Source organism: Perna viridis, chromosome 3 (genome assembly GCF_037379345.1).
Source record: "Perna viridis isolate PV_CMFRI_1.1 ecotype Kerala chromosome 3, ASM3737934v1, whole genome shotgun sequence".
NCBI classification, from domain to species: Eukaryota; Metazoa; Mollusca; class Bivalvia; order Mytilida; family Mytilidae; genus Perna; species Perna viridis.
In genome coordinates, this window is record NC_142447.1 from 49,607,065 (window position 1) to 49,629,591 (window position 22,527).

The 22,527-nt window shown below is 31.5% G+C and overlaps 1 protein-coding gene across 3 annotated transcripts; it reads right to left on the reverse strand.

The window, feature by feature from the left end:
- Positions 1-659: 659 nt before the first annotated feature.
- On the reverse strand, positions 660-21,393 carry LOC148622731 (pseudouridylate synthase 1 homolog). Of its 3 annotated transcripts, XM_088572868.1 has the most exons (18): positions 21,262-21,393; positions 18,973-19,106; positions 18,396-18,458; positions 17,050-17,141; positions 14,374-14,467; positions 13,200-13,270; positions 12,724-12,791; positions 12,176-12,276; positions 11,028-11,055; positions 9,752-9,830; positions 9,344-9,389; positions 8,860-8,953; positions 7,902-7,972; positions 6,731-6,775; positions 5,090-5,164; positions 3,185-3,255; positions 2,267-2,381; positions 660-882 (listed from the first exon to the last, which is right to left on the reverse strand). In XM_088572868.1, exons 2-18 carry the CDS (start codon positions 19,057-19,059, stop codon positions 685-687), a joined length of 1,398 nt encoding a protein of 465 aa, XP_088428994.1. In that variant the 5' UTR covers positions 19,060-19,106; positions 21,262-21,393; the 3' UTR covers positions 660-684. The 3 variants fall into 3 exon arrangements, with proteins under 3 accessions (XP_088428994.1, XP_088428997.1, XP_088428995.1); XM_088572871.1 differs by lacking the exon at positions 21,262-21,393 and having other exon boundaries at positions 17,050-17,137; positions 18,396-18,507; positions 18,973-19,108; XM_088572869.1 differs by lacking the exon at positions 21,262-21,393 and having other exon boundaries at positions 18,396-18,507; positions 18,973-19,108.
- Between the last annotated feature and the right edge of the window lie 1,134 nt (positions 21,394-22,527).

Genomic DNA, 22,527 nt, shown 5'->3' on the forward strand with positions numbered 1-22,527 from the left:
TACAGAATTATGATACAGTGATGCCTAACTACCAGTACATACCAAATGTCATTGACTAAGTGCAAGTAGTTATGTATCAAACTAACCTCATAAAAAACTTTAAATATTGATTTGAAATTTGAAATTTTAAAAGTCAATAGACTCCGACTGCAGAGGCATATGCATGAAATGGATGCAGAATTGTGATACTAATGCAAATGCATCCCAATTATGATAGACCCAGCATTAGTGGTTCATATTAAACTGATTTAATCTGTTTTATTGATGAGTTGATTTTTACTTTCATCACTTCAAGGAATACATTACAATGAAATTTATTAACATGCAAATAGAGCCTTTCATTTGATCTAAAATCCTGTTAGGTAGTATTAATTAAGAACTCTGAATAACCATGAATAATACCATTAGTACTCTGACTTATAAAAAAATAAACTCTTGTGAGTCTTTGAAATGCTGAATTTCACAGTGTATTTTGATGTCAGACATATAATCACAACCAAAATTCTGAGTTAGCATGTAGGGGACATATTATCTCCATTAGTCAGGGCTTGACCTACATGTGATGTTATCGAGCTACATCTGGCAGAGTAATTTATATCTTAAAGTAATTGTGTGATGTAATTGAACTTGAACTTTTGAATCCAAAAAGAAATTACCAATGGCAGTTCTAAATTTTATTCAGTGCTATAATTTGACATGGGATTTTTGTGGTTCACTTCTCTCTGTCTCTGAAGTCTGTACTGTGTCAAAATTACTGTCTATTGTATGGTCACTGGTAACATTTTTTTCAGTGCCTTGATTGTCCACCTTTTCAGACATCTCCTCTTCTGAAGAGCTTTTCTTTCTTTGCTTCATTGTGTCTGGTGTTATTACAATGTCAGGCTGAAATGAGTAAAACTCAGAGTAAATAATAATCTGCAATAAACATACCATTGATATTCAAGTAGGTTATAATTGTTGAGTTGTTTAATACTGAAAGGTGTGGATACTGCTTCTTACAGTATCATGCTTACAAGAATAAGATTGCTGCTTACCAATACTCTAAATATTGTAGATAGAAAATTACTGTACACCATGATTAAGTACATAGTGCATTGAACCATCATACAAGTGATTAAAGGAACTCATTAGGAACTTTAGTCCACCTTGGCTATAATATAGTATAATAGCTATCAAGTATTGCACAATATCCAGTCATCCCGAAAGTTGAAAATGTTAGATCATTCCAAACAAGTTCACCTGCCAAACAATAGTAACAGAACATATCTGTTAATTACTGAAACTATGACAAAAATTAGATAGCATACATCATAAGATGATTAAACATCATGGTTAACTGACCAATCAGAAAGCATCAAGGCAAAGAATGGGAGATAATACTGATATCATTGGATAAATACTTCACTAATTAAAACCATTCTTTTTGGAACCAAATACACAGACTATTTGTCACATATCATTCTGACATGTACACACTTAAATAGCTTCCATATCTAACCATCTTAATGTTCTTTAAAGGACATCTGGTCAGTCAGAAAAAGAAATTGTTGTTCTAACAGTTTTAGGAGGTAGACTGGACATGAAGACTGAAGACTTGATGTCAACATTGAGGTTATAAAAGGGAGTAAGTAAAAAATTGATTACTTTTTCTTATAATCTGATAAATGAAAGAAAAAAACTGCAATAAAATACAGAATTCAATGGCCATAAATATGATAAGAAAAAAATGTGTTAGCATAAAGTTTTGTATTAGAAGATACAATAAAGAAATCAATAGATTTTGTAAATTAATTGTGCCTTTTGACATGCTTATTGAATTCCAATAATGAAAAAGTATAGCTTCAAGGCTTTTATCAGATGTATTGGCAAAACTGTATTTATTTACAGAACATTCCAAACAAATTTCAATGTATCTCCCTGGAAAAAAAAAACACAAAAAAATAACATTTTGAAAATTTACACTTTAATTTCTCACATATTGGTGCTTTAATTTTCGCAACTTTTTTCCATTATATTCAAGGTTTTTACTGTATCACATCTGTTTATTTTTTCCCCATTTACTTTGAAAGCCTGCTCAGTGAGAGACTATCTGACGACATTAATTATGATATGAATATTTATGCTCTGTAAGTATCATATAATGTAATTTTATTTACTTTTAAAAAGTGACCTGAAACATGTTTTTGTTTTAACACTTCGAAAAGTGATACCCCAAAGATTTGTATTTAAATTAACTACAGAAGAATGTATTGTTAAGAACACATACATTTTGATTGCACTTGTTAATGAACCTCATCTTGGCATATCTGTCTGCACGAACATCACTATCGTCTTCTACACTGAATGTATGTATCTGTAATGTTCCCAACCACTCCAACATACGTTAATTGTTAAGGATTCCATCTTGTTTACATTACTCAAAGTTTTCTAGGACTTCATTATTTTATTGGGACCCCATACAATATACATATATGTTCCACACCATATATGTATTTGGATCATACACATCTAGGACCGACTATATGTGTACTTCTTGAACAATACAAAATTATGGTCCAGTTGAAGGAATATGGTCTTTGCAATCATCATATTGTAGTAATCAATGTCCAATTATCATCTTAAACATTATTCAGTCCTCCATTATTTAAACATGAAAATTTTGTAAAATATAAGTCAGAAATCAGATAAGACCTATAAAACTCAAACAAATAAATTTCAACTTTAACCTGAGCAGTCAATATTAGTACAATACACTGTTATCAAAATCATCAAGTCATTAAACATAACAGATTTTAGGCAACTTAATTTCTCACTGTGCGTCATGATTTCAAAAACAAAGCAATCTATTGTTATAATTTAGAGTCAATTAATACCTTATCTTGAAGTATACCCATATGGTCTAGACAGCTGAATGTTCACTTACAGTCACTCCACATGCATATGGTCTTATCAAATACATGTAGGTATATACATACAAATACCTGTATGATCTGGGACAAAAACATAAGAAATTTAAACTGGAATTTTATATACAAGTTATCTACACTGTGGTTCATTAGTTATATGAAAGGACAGTTGTGACTAGATTTATTTGAATGCTTGTGTGACTTCATGGAATAATTATAATTATGGTTAATCGTGGGGGTTCAGTATTGTGAAGTTCAACCATTCAACACAAGGATACACTTTTTCTTCCTTTTCTGTCTTGATAATATCACTAACTATGTATTTCTCTTTAAAATTCTCAACTTCTTCCTGAAAAAGGCAGAATTTTCTACAATACTATTGACATATCTATAAATTTCAATAAACAGAAGTACCAAACAAGAGTGTTTAATCATTAACTAGCTATATACAGCTCTCGACCTGAGGTCATGCAAAAATACAATTATTTGATTCATTCAAAATACATAATGTTTTTTTAAGTAAGATTACTTCAGGTTTATTTATGAAATAAACATAAAGCCTTCTAATAAATGATATACAGTCGAACCTCGATGTGTCGAACTGGGATTAGTCGAAATCTCAGATAACTCAAACTAATTACAAAGTCCCAGCGAAACTCCCCTTACTCCAATACAATTTTACCTTGGATGACTCGAACTCAGATGAATTGAAACCTTGGATAACTTTAGGTAATCAATCAGTCCCCTCAATAGGACTTTGAGGTTAATTAACCCCGATGTCTCGAAGTCAACTAATTAGTCGGAAAACTGATTGCTTTATTACAAACCATGACCGAAGTGTGTTTTAACAACGATTAGCGTGGCTTTAAAAATTAATTTGTTGACACTCTTTATGGCTTGATTCGTGTATTTAATTAATTTAAAATTGCACATGCAGTGAAAAGAAACGATTTTATTAATTAAACATCGAAATTCACAATAACAGTGATATTTGATATTTTGATATTTTGATCATTTTTTTTATAAAATACACATGAACTGTAATGGCATCGGACTATTTAATGAAACATGAAACAGATGACAGTATGTGTATTTAAACGACTACATTCGTTTCACTAGTAAATTTGAAATTTTACCGTACTATAAATGTAGAACACATGGTTTGAGGATACTCTTGATTGTGAGCCAAACAAAGCAGCTATGACGTTTTCGATGTAGAAAAAGTTAAAAGGAAATTTCACTAAAACATTAGGTGCTGTTCAGTATTTCAAACATGATATACAATATACAAAAACAATTTTTTTACGATATGAAACACAAGGCATTACGAAGTACAGTGTAAAGTGATGTACATGTACAAGCACAACAAATGATGGAAATGAAGAAACAACCATTGACCAAACTACTAGTATTTCCGGTTTTTCATCGACCACAGATTACTCGAACCTCAGATAATTCGAACATTTTTGCATGGTTCCTTTGACTTTGACTTAATGAGGTTCGACTGTATGACATTATTAAGGAGAAAGTACATGTTAATAGAATATTTTTTTTAAGTAAAGGTTATCTCTCTTTCATAGAAAATTTTTTCAAAGTAAGGGTTATCTCTCTTTCATAGAAAATTTTTTCAAAGTAAGGGTTATCTCTCTTTAATAGAATATTGATTTTCTTTTATTTTCTTCTGCCACTAGAAAGCATGTTATAAGGAACCTTTAGTGAGTTTCAACAGTCTGAAGCATTCTTTCAAGCATGTTAAATGCAATAAAATGTCATCTATTGGCTGATAAATTACCTTCTACATGACATTACTTTACATATGCTAAAAATTTTGCCTAATCAAATGGTATATTTTTTCTTACTATGCAGAAATGAACTAAAAAAGTAGTGCATACTGAAAATCAAGTTATTTTTAAGTGTGCAACACAGGCATAGAATTTATTTCTAATAGACTGAAAAGATATAACGGTCATTCCTTATCAATTTAATTTTCGTACAATGTATAAAAATTAAGCATGTATATTACAAAAAAGTTGATGATGGCACTGTCCAATAACAATATTTTGTCCATGAGATAATAAACAATTTTTTAAGTGTGCCAAAAAAAGCATGTTACTTCTGAAATCAAATAACATAGTGTATATAGGAGTTAGTTTTTACCATGGAGCCATTTTATATAGACATACCTTCTCTTCTGTCCAGTCTAATGGTACATGTAAACCATCATTTCCATATTTCCTGTTGTATCCATCATAATGGGGCTAAAATACAATAAATATTATATAATATGTATAAATCTATATGCATTTTTTTCAATCTAAATCTACACTAAAACTTATTACCTTTAAGCAGAAATATTTTGTTATTTTTTTCGCTGAACTGATGAATGCAAAAAAAAGGGCACCCAATTTTAGTTAAACTATGTCCAAGTTACTCAGGCCATGCCAAACCATCAGAATGTCCATGTGAGGAATTAAAATAAAAACTTTTTTTCTCTTGCCGCATCCTTTATACTGCCAAGTTCCAATTTAGAATTTAGTGTTTTAAAAATTTTGTCATTTGTGCTTATGAAGGTAAGGTACTAATACACACACACAAACAATTCATATTCAAGCAAAAATGACACCTGAACACCTACTACTATAAACAAAAATTAAAAAAAAAAAGGACAAGATATCACTTATTTTGCATTACAAACAGAAAGATATGCAAATATAATTTTTTCTATTTCAGTTTGCCAAAATATTAGAACTGTGCATTAAATTATACAAATTGAACGAAAATCTGTAGTTACTTCCTGAAAAGATAATGGTTGCAATAATGATGAATACTGTCTAAAAATTATATGAATTCTCTTGCAATTCAAAAAAATAACATGATCTAATAATTTATACTTAGAACAGGAAAGAAAAAGTTGATTGATTGTTTGTTGGGGTTTGCCACCCAAGCAGCAATATTTCAGCAATATTCAGGTGATGAACATTGGTATGGGACACAAGGATTATGGGGTCAACTAGTTTGGATTGCCACTGGAAAGATTGTTTGTTTGTTTGTTGGGGTTTAACGTCTGAGCAGCAGTATTTCAGCTATATTCAGACGATGAACATGAAATTGATGATAAAATGAATATGAAATGATGATGATGAAATAAAAAAAGGGATGGGACACAAGGACAATAGAGTCGACAAATTTCGATTGCCACAAGATAATGGGAGGGATGGGTAGGGTCGGCAATTTAGCCACCTGTGGCGGAGTGCAAAGGTTCCTACTCCTATTGAATACCACAGAGGGTTCTTTAACGTGCGAGGAATGTGGCATCTTTCCCAACACGGTGCACAACTATGGTTTGCAGTCAGGTGTTTCATATTATAGCCTGACAACCCTAGCAAGTAACATGCCAGGGTACCCCATTCCACCACCTGGGGACACATCCCAGTTACTCTGTGGGCAGTGCGTCTAGCCCCTGGCTAGGTTTCTGAGCACTATTTAGTCGCCTTTTACGACAAGCTTAGCGCTGCTGCAGGCCTATTCTTTAGAAACCCGGACCTGCACAGGGAGGAAAGACAAAGAAAACAGGAATACTTTAAAAAGAAATAACAGAAATGGGTATTTACTATATTAGGAAAGAAAATAATAGGGCATTAATAGAAAATTAAGTGATACCCTGCCGCATTATAGTGAAAAACGGGGAAGGCAAAATGAGTTGTTGCTCACTTGTTGAAACATTCCTAGAAAATTCACCCTATTGAAAAAAAAAACCCAAATAATGCTAGTAGTACAAGTAATACCAGTAAGTATCATGACATCCAAGAAAGAAGAAAATTCACCTGTTGTAGACATAGTCCAAGGCCAGGTGCCTTTGGTATATCTACCTGAAATAAACAATATTTAATACTCATTTTACATTAAATGTAAGGTGAATTCATTATAGTATGTTTATGTCCATATATCATATATTTAGATTAAAATATAACTTTTTGTATATGCATGATAAGTGTTTGTTTAAACCCTACATAGTCTACTCTATATCACATATCCTATATCACACCCCTACTGTCCCCTAGACCTATATCACATACCCTATATCACACCCCTACTGTCCTCTAGACCTATATCACATACCCTATATCACATCCCTACTGTCCCCTAGACCTATATCGCATACCCTATATCACACCCCTACTGTCCTCTAGACCTATATCGCATACCCTATATCACACCCCTACTGTCCCCTAGACCTATATCACATACCCTATATCACACCCCTTTACAAATCATACAATGTATAATATAACAAACATGACATGTCAAAATCTATATCATATGCTGTATCAACCCTTGACCTATTTCATCCCGCAGGTCAGTGGCCCTTGCGATGATATAGGAGTCTCAGGTTGATACAGCATACAATACAGATTTTGACTTGTAATATCCAGTATGTATATGTCTATGTAATAATATCATACAACTGTATGTGAGATTAGAAAGCAAAATCATCTACAGAAACTTCTTTTTCACAACAAAGGATGGTGTCAGGATAATTAATTGGAAAGAGTGAACAGAACAGAGAGCGAAGAGATATATAATTCCTTTTAATGTAAGTTAATTCACGTAATTCAAATTGGTTTTAAATAAACACATTAGTGTTATGTTTTAAAGAGACAAATAAAATGCGAGAATAATTTAGAAATTAATAATTTTTATAAGCACTTCTGTTTAACACCTTTCAGCTTGATTTGTGGCTGGTGACTATCATAACCAAACTTTAACCAAATATAGAGGTTCCTGATGGAAAATTTTAATATTGGTATATATTGTGTACTATAGTACACATTTCAACTTGTCTGAATTATTTTTTAAAGGATTATTTTAAACTTTAAAAGATAATTTGCACCCATGATTGCTTTTTGGAAGAAAGCAAGTTGTTACCACTATCCTAACTTTAGTTTCTCCAGATTTCACTTCTACTTTAAGATATGATCATTATGCAGTCCTTACCCTCTGTGGTTCCCAGGCTTTATCTATAACATCTTCACCACAGTTACCCCGAACAATAGCAATTGTTAAACCTTTACACAGAAAAGAAAATAAACATGTTACGTTGCTATGGTGATTGTCATATACAGCATTACAATGTAGCTTGATACATATAAGTGCCTTCCTAAAAATATTTCTTTTTTGAAAAAATATTATCAATTATTCTTCTAATTTTTTTTTTAATTTCCGTGCTCAGATGAAACATTCTTTTAAATGGTAGGTAATTATCAATATTTTCTTAATGATCATATGCAAAAACTAGTACTTTTAACCAACAACCAAAACTTTAATGAAGATATTGTGTAGGAAAGTATAAAATGAAAGTAATTTAAACTTGGTAGCTTGCTATCACCACTATCAATACTGGAGTAGTGGATAAATCTTGCTATCACCACTATCAATACTGGAGTAGTGGATAAATCTTGCGATCACCACTATCAATACTGGAGTAGTGGATAAATCTTGCGATCACCACTATCAATACTGGAGTAGTGGATAAATCTAGCTATCACCACTATCAATACTGGAGTAGTGGATAAATCTTGCTATCACCACTATCAATACTGGAGTAGTGGATAAATCTTACTATCACCACTATCAATACTGGAGTAGTGGATAAATCTTGCTATCACCACTATCAATACTGGAGTAGTGGATAAATCTATTATTTTTACGTCCCTACACTCTGACTTAGACCAAATAAATTCAGTTAAAACATGATACAGTTCAGACCAATTTCATCGTATAATTGTATACTACACTGTTAATCTTGGCATTACTGTGTATACTGAAAATAGTTATTTTAAATTCTTGAATTTTTGAAAGTTGTAAAAATTCAAAATTGCAACTTATATCATTAGGATAAAAAATCATTTGCAGTATGAAGAAAAGTAGAATAGTAGTGATGGAGAAGACAAACCAATCATTTTCCTGATCTGATGAAGCATAAAACTCTGTCCTTTTACTGTTATATTACAATATTCACATCCATCACGAACAAAGGGTTCACCACACTAAAAAAACATAAGAATTTCATAAAGACAAGGAAGTTATTAAGTACAATATTGAAAATAATGGAACATTTTTATTTAAAAAAAAAACCAAATTGAAAAAGATATCTATTACAAGTAGTTGATACTGTTTGTATACCTTATAGCAGGAAATGTTCACAGGGTGCTTATTTGGTGTATTTTAGCAAAATATTGACTCTGAGCTTTAGTATTTAGTGAATCACCAAAAAAAGAATCATGAAAAATTGTTTGCACACTTTTTTGGCTCAAAATCGCCAAATTTAACACCCTACAAAATATTTTGCCATATGGTATACTGCATTTAACTTAGTACTCATAAAACAGTAGAGATAGCTTTCACTACATGGTACCTTAATATGCTCATTGACTTACATCAATAGAAATTATATATCTCTTTGCTCTCTGTTCTGTTGCTTGTCTGAAATATAAAAAATATGATTCATCCAATGTTTTAGAACTAATGGTAGGGGAATGTTTCACCCATTGTTTAAGTATCAATTATAGTGGAATGTTGCAGTACCAGTACAAATAATACAGACCTGGCTAAACCCCAGTATTGAATTTCACAAAATATCGTAAGTGTAAAATTGTTCATATGTAAGGATGTCACAATGCATTAAGTCTTTTATCCTAAAAATGTTGCATTTTTGGAAAAAAAACTAATAATAATTATGCAAGCCCTAAGTTAGGACACGCTTAGTCATCACAGATTTTAAAGTGTCATCATAAGGGTTATTAACAAAACTCTAATTCACTTTATATCATTGCATAATCACTTACATCTTTGATGTAAAATTATGAAATCTGTGAGTCCCTTTGAACCTTGATAAAATCTTGTTCACCTTTTCTAGAACTTCCTCTGTAAAATATTTATAAATATAATTCATTAAGATTAAAAGCAAAATAGTATTCTACATGATAGTACTGGGTATGGACACATATTATCCAAATATTATCTTTTTTTATTGTAAAATCAAATTACAACAAAGATACACAATCTTGTTGAAGAAGGCACTACTAAAATCACAAATAAATAAAAAAAAATTAAGTGGTTTAGAACATGATAAAACTAGTTGATCATCTGATTACAGATATCCACATATTCTAAATTATTGTGGAAAAAAATATGAATGTCACTTATTTTTCCCAGAAAAAGACTCATCCATAAATATAAAGTATAGCATAATTCAACTTTTTCTGTGTTTTATGGTCCAAAACATTGTCAATATTTTGATGAGCAGTACTGTAAAAAATATATAATAACAGATGTATAGACACATGAAGACCACAATACCTAAGTGATATTAATATCATTCCTTTACACATATTTTGTTCTTCCAATAAAGACAATTGATTTGTTTTGATGGTTTCATATGTCGTTTTATAAACCATTGGGTCTCCCTTTATGCTACGTTGTATCTCCTGACATGCAAATCAGTCTTAAAAATGTGTTTGTCTCTTCACACGGGTACTACCTTTCAAAGTATCAGAGAAAACAATTCATCCGCTATACTTCTATATAATAGATAAATTGTTGGACAAGAGCAATTCTCAAAACATGAAAAGAATGAAAACTGATGTTAATACCTTGAAACAATTGGCCAAGACAGTAACTTGTAGGAGTATGGAACAATTGAACTGAAATATTCCCCTTACAAAATTTTGGGTTGATAATAAAAGAAGACACTTTTACACATAAAAATGAAAATTAAAAAAAATCAATTCCATACAAGTCTACAAGGGATTCAGTCCAAAGATGAAAGCACTATCCAGGCAAAGAACCGATTAATAAGTATGATCCAAAACAATGATGCCCCTTGACCAATATTTGCAATATCTATCCCATCTAACTATACACCAAAGTATGAAGGTAATCTGTCAAAAAACTGGAAGCATTATCCAGGTGACAACATGAGAGATGAACAAAAGAGTCAAAAGCATTCTACCATCACAACTTGTGTCTTGGGTATAAAAAATTATTCCATGTGAGCCTAATTTGTATATCCTAACTTACAAAGGATTGCACAAAGTTGTTCAACATACATGTATATCTTACCTGTCATTCTATATTCATCTGTTACTGTCTACAAAAAATATTAACATATATGGTATAAGAAGTGCAAATCTATTTCCAGGACAGAGCATCTAATTTACCATTATCTACAGACATACAATTATTAAGGTGCAATGGAACTTCACTCGCTGGAACTCAGATGGCTCCAACACCCAGGATTTCTCAAACAAAATTTTTAAAAGTACCAAACTTTTCTCTTATATAATCAATCTTAATAACCATGGATTTCTCAAACTTCAATCTGACTAGTCGGTCCGTTCGGTAATAAATCTTAGAGAATAACCCTCACTAACTTAAACTCGTCAGCCATTTTGTCAGCTTGGGTAATAAAAGGTGTGAAAAACTGAAACCCTCTCATTAATCAGGGTCATTTTAGTTAATTACAGGTAATATTTAGTAAAATTACAGGTGATATTTAAGTCATTTCTGCTAATTAGGCAGTTTTACTGATTGAAGTTCAAGAATGTTCCACAGTCAGCATAATGAAAGCATTGAAGAAAATTAGATGAAAACCAATTATTGACTAAGGAATTCGAACTCTGAAAGTTTTTTTAAAACAAACACAGCACTTTTGATGTCCAAAAATCAACATAACCTTCCAAAAGCAAATGAAAATTATCCAAAAAATTTACTAAACTTCGTTGGAAGTAAGCAATTTCTAATGATAAAGTTGAACTTGGATAAGCAACGAAATAAATCAGGAAATATACCAACTTCAACTTCTTAAACTCCTCATAACTCGAACACCTATTACTGGTCATTTGAATTTCGAGCTACAGAGGTATGACTGTATATTTGGAAGGTGTGAAATTGTACTCGGTAGAAAAGATTGTTAACTTTATCAGAACCTAGATCTAGTGGTGAATAAAGGATTTAGAAGGAAGAAAATACACCTATTTACTGCCTTAATTAACAGTCTAGTATGAGTAGAGCAGTTGAGACAGAAAGTATAATATTCAATAAGACAAATTCAATAGTGATTTTATTCAATATGGTAGGTAATCTAGAAATCAAGGATTTTGAAGTGGGAAGTTTAGTTACCAACACACAAAAATCACTTCATGATTCTTTTGAACTTTAAATGTACATAAAAACTTCAGATAAAAAACATGCATCTCTACTTTACATACTGTTTCCATTGCAGCAAATGCATATGTAGGACATATATACATGTATGTTCTGTTATCACAGTAGTTTTTACTGTCAAATCCTCCAGTAGTTCTTCTATATCCTGTATAAAACATCACTTAATGACAAGGAAAAAAACAACTAAACACATTTATCAAATGTACTTTGCAAAAAAAAGATTTTTTTTAAACTTTAGATTCATCTTCCCACAGAAGTGGTTTAAGTTACTTCTCCACTTGAAATTTTAGAACACATTTTACTATTGAGGCGGAGAAATCATTTAAATCATGACTTGGTTTTAAATTTTTATCACTGAATTTGAAGAAAACTTTGTTAATATCAAAAAGCATGAAGCACTTATGAAAATTAAAATAACCTTTGGGCTACCAGTCTTAAAAAGTTGCATTTATATTAAACACTTACTGAAAGTGAAAGAAATCATTATTACTTAGTTAATTAACAGCAATTATTTTCTTTCCATTTGTCTATTTGTTTCAATTTGTCTATTTTATTTCTGGTATTTCAAATGAAAGATTAAATGAACACTTACCAAAGATTCTGATCTGATCAGGTAGTTTGCTGTTGAGTTTTTCCAATAAATTCTCTATATCTATTATCATGTATAAACAAAAAAGATGCGATAAATCTTTAATCTGAATCCCAGTGTGATATATTTCATGGATCTATCATACCATTAGTATGTTAGGAATAGTTTGGCTTTTAGTAAATAGTTACAAATAGGGGTCAGAGGTCATCTCAACAAATAAGTATTGCTAGCACATTTTACTCAAGTCTCCTTTTTTTCATTTACAGTGTTTTCTTAGTTTTAGAAAGAATCTGTGGTAAGTACTTTTCTGCCCTGCCTGAGTTTTAGAATAGCACAAACTAAGAATTACTGAATAAATCTTTCTTTTTTTTTTAACTTTGAAGCTGATAAATTTACCTTTAACATATCTTAACTGACAAAAAGTTCTCTATGAAATGTCTAATAATGTACATTTACATTAAGTAAAAAAATAAATACTTATCTTCAAGGACAAAACATTCATAACAGCAGAAACACTTTTATCTGTTCTGGCAGCTCGTTGAAAACTCATCTAACAACAAAAAGGAAAAATAACAGTATTCATTTAAGAAATAATTCGTGGAGGGGTACTCATTTGTACTCATTTTAACATGGGTACCGCATTTATATTCGATTATTTAACACCTCGCTGTTTGTTTGTTTTAACAAACCCATGTTAAAATGAGAACAAATCTACCCCTTCCACAATTTTATTTCTTTTCTAATATGACAAATAGGGTAATTTTCTCCCTAGGCGTAGCTGTTCCATTTTTATGTATGGAAGTTGGATTAAATTTGTATATTTATGTCATTGTATGTGTTAAATGTGTATATTTATATAATTGATTTCAATTAGATAACCTCTCAGCCGTTAAATCATCGCGTAAAAGTTTTTAAATGAGTGTTTTGTCTTGAAGCCACAGCCAAAGAAAAGAGACAGTGCTCAGGTGCTAGAGGTGGGGTTGTACCGACATATACTGTTTGACGATATGAGGACGTCATATCAGAAATTGAAAACAAACAACTATTGTAACATTTTAAAGAAAAGAACATTAAGAACACCAGCAACTGAATTTCTTACAGTTCAAACAAGACAAAGGCAAAAATAGTTCACATTAAATTCATATCAATTTAACATGAAGTATTATTTCACATGAAATTGGCTTCTCATGATTCTCATGGAAATATTTCATGTGAACTAAATGCGAAGTTCACATAAAGTCTATGATAATACTAATGCAATACAGTTTTGCCTAAATTAATGCAATACAGTTTTGCCTACCTTAATGCTATACAATTCTGCCTCCTATAAAGGCTATACAATTCTGCCTCCTATAGAGGCTACACAACTCTGCCTACCTTAATGCTATACAGTTTTGCCTCCTATAAAGGCTATACAACTCTGCCTACCTTATTGCTATACAGTTCTGCCTACCTCAATGCTTTACAATTCTGCCTACTTTTATGCTATACAGTTTTGCCTACCTCAATGCCATACAATTCTGCAAACCTTTATGCTATACAGTTTTGCCTACCTCAATGCTATACAATTCTGCCTACTTTAATGCTATAAAGTGTTGCCTTCCATAAGGTTATACAATACTGCCTATTTTAAGCCTATACAATTTTACCTACCTTTTGTGGTGTATCTGAATGATCTTGTGGTATACAACCAACTTCAACCAATGTATTCATTATGTCTTCTTCTATTGTTTTGTGACCTCTGTTTCTAAAATCAGACATTCATTAAAATCAGTATCTATTCAAAAACATGTATAAAGTCATCAAAAAAGAAAATTGTCTTTATGACACAGACAACCCAATCCTTGCTATAATGCATCTGTATAAGCCAAATTTTTATCAATGAAATGGTAGTTACGTAAAGCCCTATACAAAAAAAGTACCACTCACTACTATAGTATTATGATACCAGTATTGGAGTTATAAAAATAGAACCTGATTAGAAAACTTCCCTTCTCAAATGACCATGAATATCATAAAATAACTATCTTATTTTGAACTTGATTCATTCCACAGCGATCCTTAGTAAACTACTATAATTTCAAACCGTGAGAAAAGAATGAACAGAAACATTTGCTTGATATAAATAAATGCATGATAGAAAGAAATGAGCAGACCATTGACACTTGCAATATTTTTCACTTTTGTCTGCCTGCCACTTTGATGACTCACTTTTGGCCATCCAATTCATATTACTGGAGATGAGGTATAAAAAGGTAGTTATTAGTATGATAAACTTCCGTTTATAAAACCGTGATAACCTTGACCTAAATACATCTAAATACCATAATAGCCATGACCTATCTAGATCTGCATATCACAATCTCTGAGACCTATATTAATCTGTATATCATGAAAACTGTGACCTGTATTCATCTGTTTTAGTGTAACTATGACTTATTAACATCTGTATACAATGATAACTTTGATTATATACATCTGTATCTATGATTAACTTGATTTTCTTAAATCTGTATTCTGCAACCTTGACTATAGACTGTATACCATGTTTACCTTGACCTAGTTACATCTATGTACCATTATATTGCCCTAGTTACATCTACATAACATAACCTTGACCTATTCATATATGCATACCATAATCACCTTTACCTATATACATCAGTATACCATGATAACTATGAACTACTTCTATCTGTATACCATGATAACCATGACCTACTTACATCTGTATACAATAACCTTGACCTACTTACATCTAGAAACATGACCCACCTACATCTGTATACCATGATAACCTTGACCTACTTACATCCATAAACATGATAAACATGACCTCCATATATTTGTATATCATGATAACCATGATCTACATGCATCAGAATACCATGACAACCATGATCTACAACATCTTATACCATGATAACCCTGACCCATACACATTTGTATACAAAAATTACATTGACCTATGTACATCAGTATTAGTAGGTGGGCCGAGATAACCATGTGCACCCCCCCCCCCCTCACTCATCAACCAAAATATGATTTTCCGGTACCCTTATACCTCCCATTTACAAACCTTATTGTTGCCAAAAAATAAACTGAAGCATTTTTTGTATTTTTTTATACCTCATTGAGGCAAAAATCCATTTTTATGTTTTTTTATTCTTTGAACTTCTTCTTTCTACAAATGAAGTAAACTGACATATTTTTGTATCATCATATAGCCCAATGTCTCAGCTTTACATTGGTGCCAAGAAAGTTGTGGTAGCACTTAAGGTTTTGGGGTAAAATGAAAAACATTTACCCGTGCCTCACCGAAATATAGCTTAAATTGACATATTTTTCCATGTCAAAACCCCTAGAGTATTTATGCTTCAGTAAAAATGGCTTTTCTGTTGGTATTTTCTGTTTATTATTATCACAATTAATACTTCTATGGTTCTTTTGATGAATTTTGACGATTTTCGTAGGTCACATAAATTCAACTCTTCAAGTTATTGCTCAACTAAAACATCTCAAATTTGGTATTATTCAATAGATATTTTAATTTCCTACATAAATAAACCACAAAAAACTCATTTTTGAAAAAAGAATTTTAACAAAAAAAGGTTAAAAATTTTACCCCTGCCCCTAGAAAACAGGTCTCAGTATCAAACAGAATTCTCATTCTTTGGTGACAATTGATTCGTTAATTGGAGGTATATAGGTACCTAAAAATCACCATGAAGTTGATGAAGGGGGATGCACGGTGAACTCTCTCAGCCCATGGACTATATACCATGATAACTATGACCTACTTCTATCTGTATACCATGATAACCATGACGTACTTACATCTATATACCATGATAAACTTAACCTACCTACATCTACAAACCATGTTAACTATTACCTACTTAAATCTGTGTACCATGATAACCTTAGGTCTACTTACACCTATATACCATAACCCTAACCCATACACATTTTGTTCCATAATAACCTTGATCTGGTTACATCTGTATGCCATTACCCTGACCTACTTATGCCTGCATATAATTTAACCTTGAACTATTTACATCTGCATGTAATAATAACCTTGACCTATATACATCTGCATATCATGATTACTGTGACCTATATACATCTGCATATCATGATTACTGTGACCTATACACATCTGCATATCATGATTACTGTGACCTATACACATCTGCATATCATGATTACTGTGACCTATACACATCTGCATATCATGATTACTGTGACCTATATACATCTGCATATCATGATTACTGTGGCCTATATATACCATACATCTTTATCTCAAAACCGTGACCTACTTACATCTGTATACCATGATAACCTTTCCCATTGTATCCAACCAACATGGCTATTTTCCTCTTTGGTACTCTTGTTGATTTTTGTTCAGTATCTGTCTAAATTGAAAGCGACACGTGTCAGGATATTCATCATTAAACAATTTTTAACAGGTTTTATAATGTATTTCCTAAAATATGCTGTCTAAGATTATACATAAATATGGCACAGTTCTGTTTTTTAATCCTGTATCTTTTTTCTGAATGTTTAGGGATTCACAAAATTGTTACAGTAGAGTCACCTAATGATGAATGTACTTCCCTTTTGTCTCCATATATTTCATTGTAGATTGATTTCAATATAACCCCATTCTTTGTTCTCATGCCATATGGCCAGGCAGATAAATAAATGTGTGCACACAGTAGCCTAAGCATTACTTCTTTTTTTGTTTCTTTTATTTTAAACATATATTTTCACTGAATGAATGTGTACTAAAGTAAATGCATGCATACTGGACTTCAGATACTAAAATTATAACCTATTTTTTTTTCATTTGTTTTTTTTTTTCATGAGTTTGAGAAGAGCTCATTTATTCAGCTGTGATTGGCTGCCCGAATATCCAACTTATGACATTGTAAATATTTCAAACAACTTTATTATTTAGTCAAAACTTTTTTTGTGTCAATCAATTGAATGCAAAAAAAAAACAATATTAAACTGCTCTGTTAATATTTTAATTCAAAGTACTTTAAGTAACTATATCATTTGTGGTAGATTCTCTCTGTGTGTAGGGTGGTCCTATGGTTAAGAATTCCCCCTTTTTATAGGAAAATTTTGTTAGTTTTTAACAAAATTTAGAAAATAAAGAAGCAAATGATAGCATGTCCCCCTTTTTTGTAGATGTCTTGATCAGTGTGATACCCCCGCCCGCTTTTGTGAATTTCTTATCAGCTCCTTGATCATGATATTTCCCTTGAACTAACAATCCATGAAAAATATGGTACCATTCTCCTATTCATTTTTTCTAGAAATTCCGAGGTGAGCAAGTATAGATTGAGTCATTTTGACATGAAAAAAAGTCTTAGAGATGCTTTTGCATCTGAACTTCTTCCTAATTACAGGCTTATGCATTTTTACAAAAACTATATTTTACTAATTGGTTACTATATTCCATTCACAGGATATTGTATTACAGCCATTAAGGATTAACCTGGTGCATACTTTCAATAATAACAAATGTCTATACAATGTAACCTGATTTTTTTTTACCCAATAAAAACTAGGTTATAATCCAAACCGATGCCCTTAATTCAAGTTTCCCATTATGCATGTGACAAATGAAATGACTAGTATATCTGTAAGGTTGACTATACCTTAACTTTCTTTTGTTCCTCCAATTCAACATCATCCAATGGCCTCTTGTTCCCTTTGTCATTCTATGAAATAAACCATGGTTTGTGCCGGTATTTGTGTCAAGCTTCATTTCTAATTCATGTTTTTATAAAACAAAGGATGTATATACAACACATAGTGAAGAAAAATGGCTAAGTTTAACATGCTTAATATGCAAAAAGTCGTCAAATTTGTCCATAATTGGAAATACACATCTTTAAAATGTATAATAACATTGTGTAAAGTTTTAACAATAACAGTCTAATCTTTCTGAGATACAGATAAGACAAAGTATGTACCCTATAGCATGACAGATACAGAGTCAAGTGGATATAAACCTACTTCAACCAACGGTGTTGGTGGTAAAATGTTAAATTGTAGTACATGTGTACTAGAAATCAGTTTGGACTGCTACTTTATTATACAGTTCAACAACAGACTGGTAATCAGTCCTAAGCAAATACATACAAGTATCTAAAATGACTATTGATCATATATAGAGACTAAAGATTCTTACTAAATAAATCTAGTGATATAAAACATCCATTACTATAATACCTGGGCAGCAACTGCAGTAGGAGATATGTCTGTCATTCTAAATGACTTAATCGCTTTAGTTATCCTCTGAACAATGTTTCTAAACATATGATTGGTCCCCAGGATTGATATACTGATTCAGTTCAATTTAACAGCTACAAAACAAGTTCAAATAACTAATAAATCTGTATCAGTAAACATGGTATATGACTTAGTGTTATTAACTGGATAGACAGAATAACCAAAATATTATAAAAAATGCAGAAAAACATCAAAATGAGTGTGTGGAATTTTTTCGTGTGCACAAGTAAATCCTCAAGTGTTCTTGGCACAAGTAAATGTATTTCAGTAATCATGATAACCAGCTGATTATCCTATATACTAAAGATATTTTCTCAATGACTTATTGTTATTTTCAAATATTTTTTTTTCAAATTCCTGACCAGGAGAGTGATATCCTAAATCATAAATGATGTCAAATAAAGTTATCAAAATGCAAAATAACTTGTCAACGGAAATCCTGCCTCCAATACTGGTTGAATCACATGGCACCCTGGTTAGCAGAACATAATCTAACTGATAGTCATTTGTACCAGGTGTCCAATCAAGTAGAATAGTTTCAAATTGTACATGTTGTATGTAGTCAACATTTTGAATCCCTATATAATTATGTATAGATTTTTTTATTCATTCCATGTCCTACGGTATTATGATTATCAGGAGTTCAAATGTCATATGTTCGACTCATAAGTATTACAAGAAAAGTTAGCTAAATTTATGTAGCTCCTGTGACAAACTCTGTTCTGTTGAATCTACAAAGAGATCACAATAGTCCAGTCTGTGCCAAATTGTCAGAGGATCTGTCTGTCATTCGGTCAGACAGGCTGATTGGTTTTGTCTGACTGAATTTTTTTTACTATAATTGTAAAAGTGGGCGATGTAATGATATTTACCATTTAGATTTGTTGTTGCATTTTGTAATAATGTATGGTGTACAACTCATTTGTTGTTTTAATTTTTTATTGTCTCCGCTTTTATCATGTTACCTGGTTAATTTGTTCATGTGAAATGTTGAAAAAGTTTGAATACTATAGCATTTTTTGTATTTAACTTATATTTCTGGGCTTAAGAAAAAACTGCATCCCAGTGTAAGAATAAACATGTCCATATTCCTATCCCATCAAAACTTCATCCCAATGCTTTTTGAAATGAGTTGCATTTGTTCATTTAGATAAACTGTAAGAATGTACGTGTCCATATTCCTATCCCAGCTATTACTGAATATCCGATCGGGACGATTTTCCTCATATCTCTTCTTCCTTTGGCTTTATTCAGCCTCTGTTATCAGACATTTCAAAGACTTTCCAGGGATTGCCCCTTCCACAATTTTGAGTTAAACATTGGTCTTAAATCAGAAATAGAAACAGTATTAAATTGTAATTGCTCATGCCCAAAAAATTATATATCCGGGAACCGATCATGAAACATGTCAAACATGTGGTCGGGGAAAAGATCGTAGTTGGTTGGTCTGACAACAATTTTACCTATCAGGACCATTGGACCGACAACATTTGGGAAAGACTGATAGTCGTTTTTCATATTTACAAAATGCAGCCATTTTAGCAAGTTTTTCATAAGGAATGTAACCCGCTAAACCTGACAACCCGGTTGCTGGTCTCATTGGGGAAAGGGAAAATAGAATACATTTTTCTTGGAAACTTAAACTATTTTCACTTCAGTAAGTACCTGAATGGTTGAAATAAGTTATTTACAAGTATTCAAGAACTTACTGTGGCTCTTATAAATTGAATAATTGAATTTGAAGTCTACTCCTGTCCATTGCTCCAAGTTGACAGTACACCAGTCTGTGAAATCTTTGAAAAACGAAGCCAAAGTCGGGAATATGAAAAAGGACTACTATAAGCAATGGGAAAGCTTGCTCAATTGTGGGGTCAATGGACATATGTTTAGCTCTCCCAACATAAAAATGTCATGGGAGCTACATGCATATGCTTTGAGAAACTACACAAAGGTGTTTACTGTTTTCAATGAATCATGTTCCAATTTATGTGAAGACTCATAACAATGCAACTTTTAGCAGATATGCTTGATACCCTTATAACTTACTAAAACTAACATTTTCTACAAAATTTACACAACTGTCAGGACCCATGTCAGTCTGAAACTTCAAACATGTGCTTCGGGTTCGACATTCATAAGGCCACGCACATTTCCATTTTAACGATGCCAATGTCTAGTGATATCCAGATCATTTCACGTACTTTTGTTCGACAACTGGTGAAACCTTACCTTATCTGTTTAGTTTACTAAGTATTGTATATACTATGTTTAATATGCATCGAAATTATGTTAGATCCGACAACTTTTTTTATCCAGGGTGAATCATGAACAGGGGAGTGTAACACACTCGGTATACAATCTGTATTTCTGTTGATAAGACGTCCCTTTTTACACAATAACGGTCAATGTATATATGGAATCGAGGCGTCCAAGATTGATCGTATCTACAACTGTATTTAATCACGGAATAGCTTCTCTGCCCAGTCAAATAGATTGTTTTCTGTGACAATACCACACCATGTTAAACACAAACGTTGTTAAAAATGGATATTTTTGAAGCACTTTTAAAATATGTGTTCAGAGGAGCTAAAAATGAATATTTCAAAAAATCATTGTTATTATTTTGTGTATTACAGGTCTGTGCCAAAGTTAACAAATAGCCATGTATTGGCTTAAACTCGATTCAAAATTAGCTAAAAATATGTGAATATTGAAAAATTACTGGAAGTTTTAGTACCCATTCACTTGCACGCTAAATAGAAACAAAGCAAACGTGTCCGTAAATTACAGGATACATTGTACAGAATATAAATTAATGATGACTCTAACTGATGCAGAGTGCATAAAAAACATTTTTTTGTTATTTCCTAATTTATTTCATTTTTCATCCCGGGGGGGGGGGAGGGTTGTCTCTTTGACATATTCATCATATACATCCTCGATATATAATTTAAAGTCAGTTTATGATTAAAGTTATTTCATACAAGAACTTTTCAATGTTAAGTTTGCCATATGTATAACACATCAATAAGTAAATTGTAATATATTTATATACAAATACAAATATTTTATTTAAACGGTTACAATAAGTGGTTTTGGTCAATATTAAAATTACATGAATTGAACATATTGAACATGTGTTATAATGTGTAGTTGTTACAAATGTAGCTTACTGAATTGAAGTTATAAATGGTTATGAAAATGTAATTTATATATCAATTGATAAGACTTTTTCTTTTTACCATGCAATCTGATATGAAATTGGAAGACAACCTCAGTAATTTAGGATTTTTACTGTTAAACAATATACTTAGTTTTTTTTATAATATTAAACGTATCAAAGTTTTTTTTTCTATAAAGAAGAAATTATATTACAGTAAGTATATTGTAATATATATATACTCTCATAAGATTAAACTATGGAACTTTAAACATTGTGCAAACTATTGATCAAACTATGCAACAAATGCAATGATTTTTCATCTCGTATTGTCA

Coding starts and splice junctions, on each gene's coding strand:
- LOC148622731 (XM_088572868.1), bottom strand. CDS start 19,059: ATGTTTAGAAACATTGTTCAGAGGATAACTAAAGCGATTAAGTCATTT. Junction 7,973..8,859: donor TCAGATCAGGAAAATGATTG/GTTTGTCTTCTC, acceptor TTCTGTGTAAAG/GTTTAACAATTGCTATTGTT. Junction 2,382..3,184: donor ACAGAAAAGGAAGAAAAAGT/GTATCCTTGTGT, acceptor TAACAATTAACG/TATGTTGGAGTGGTTGGGAA.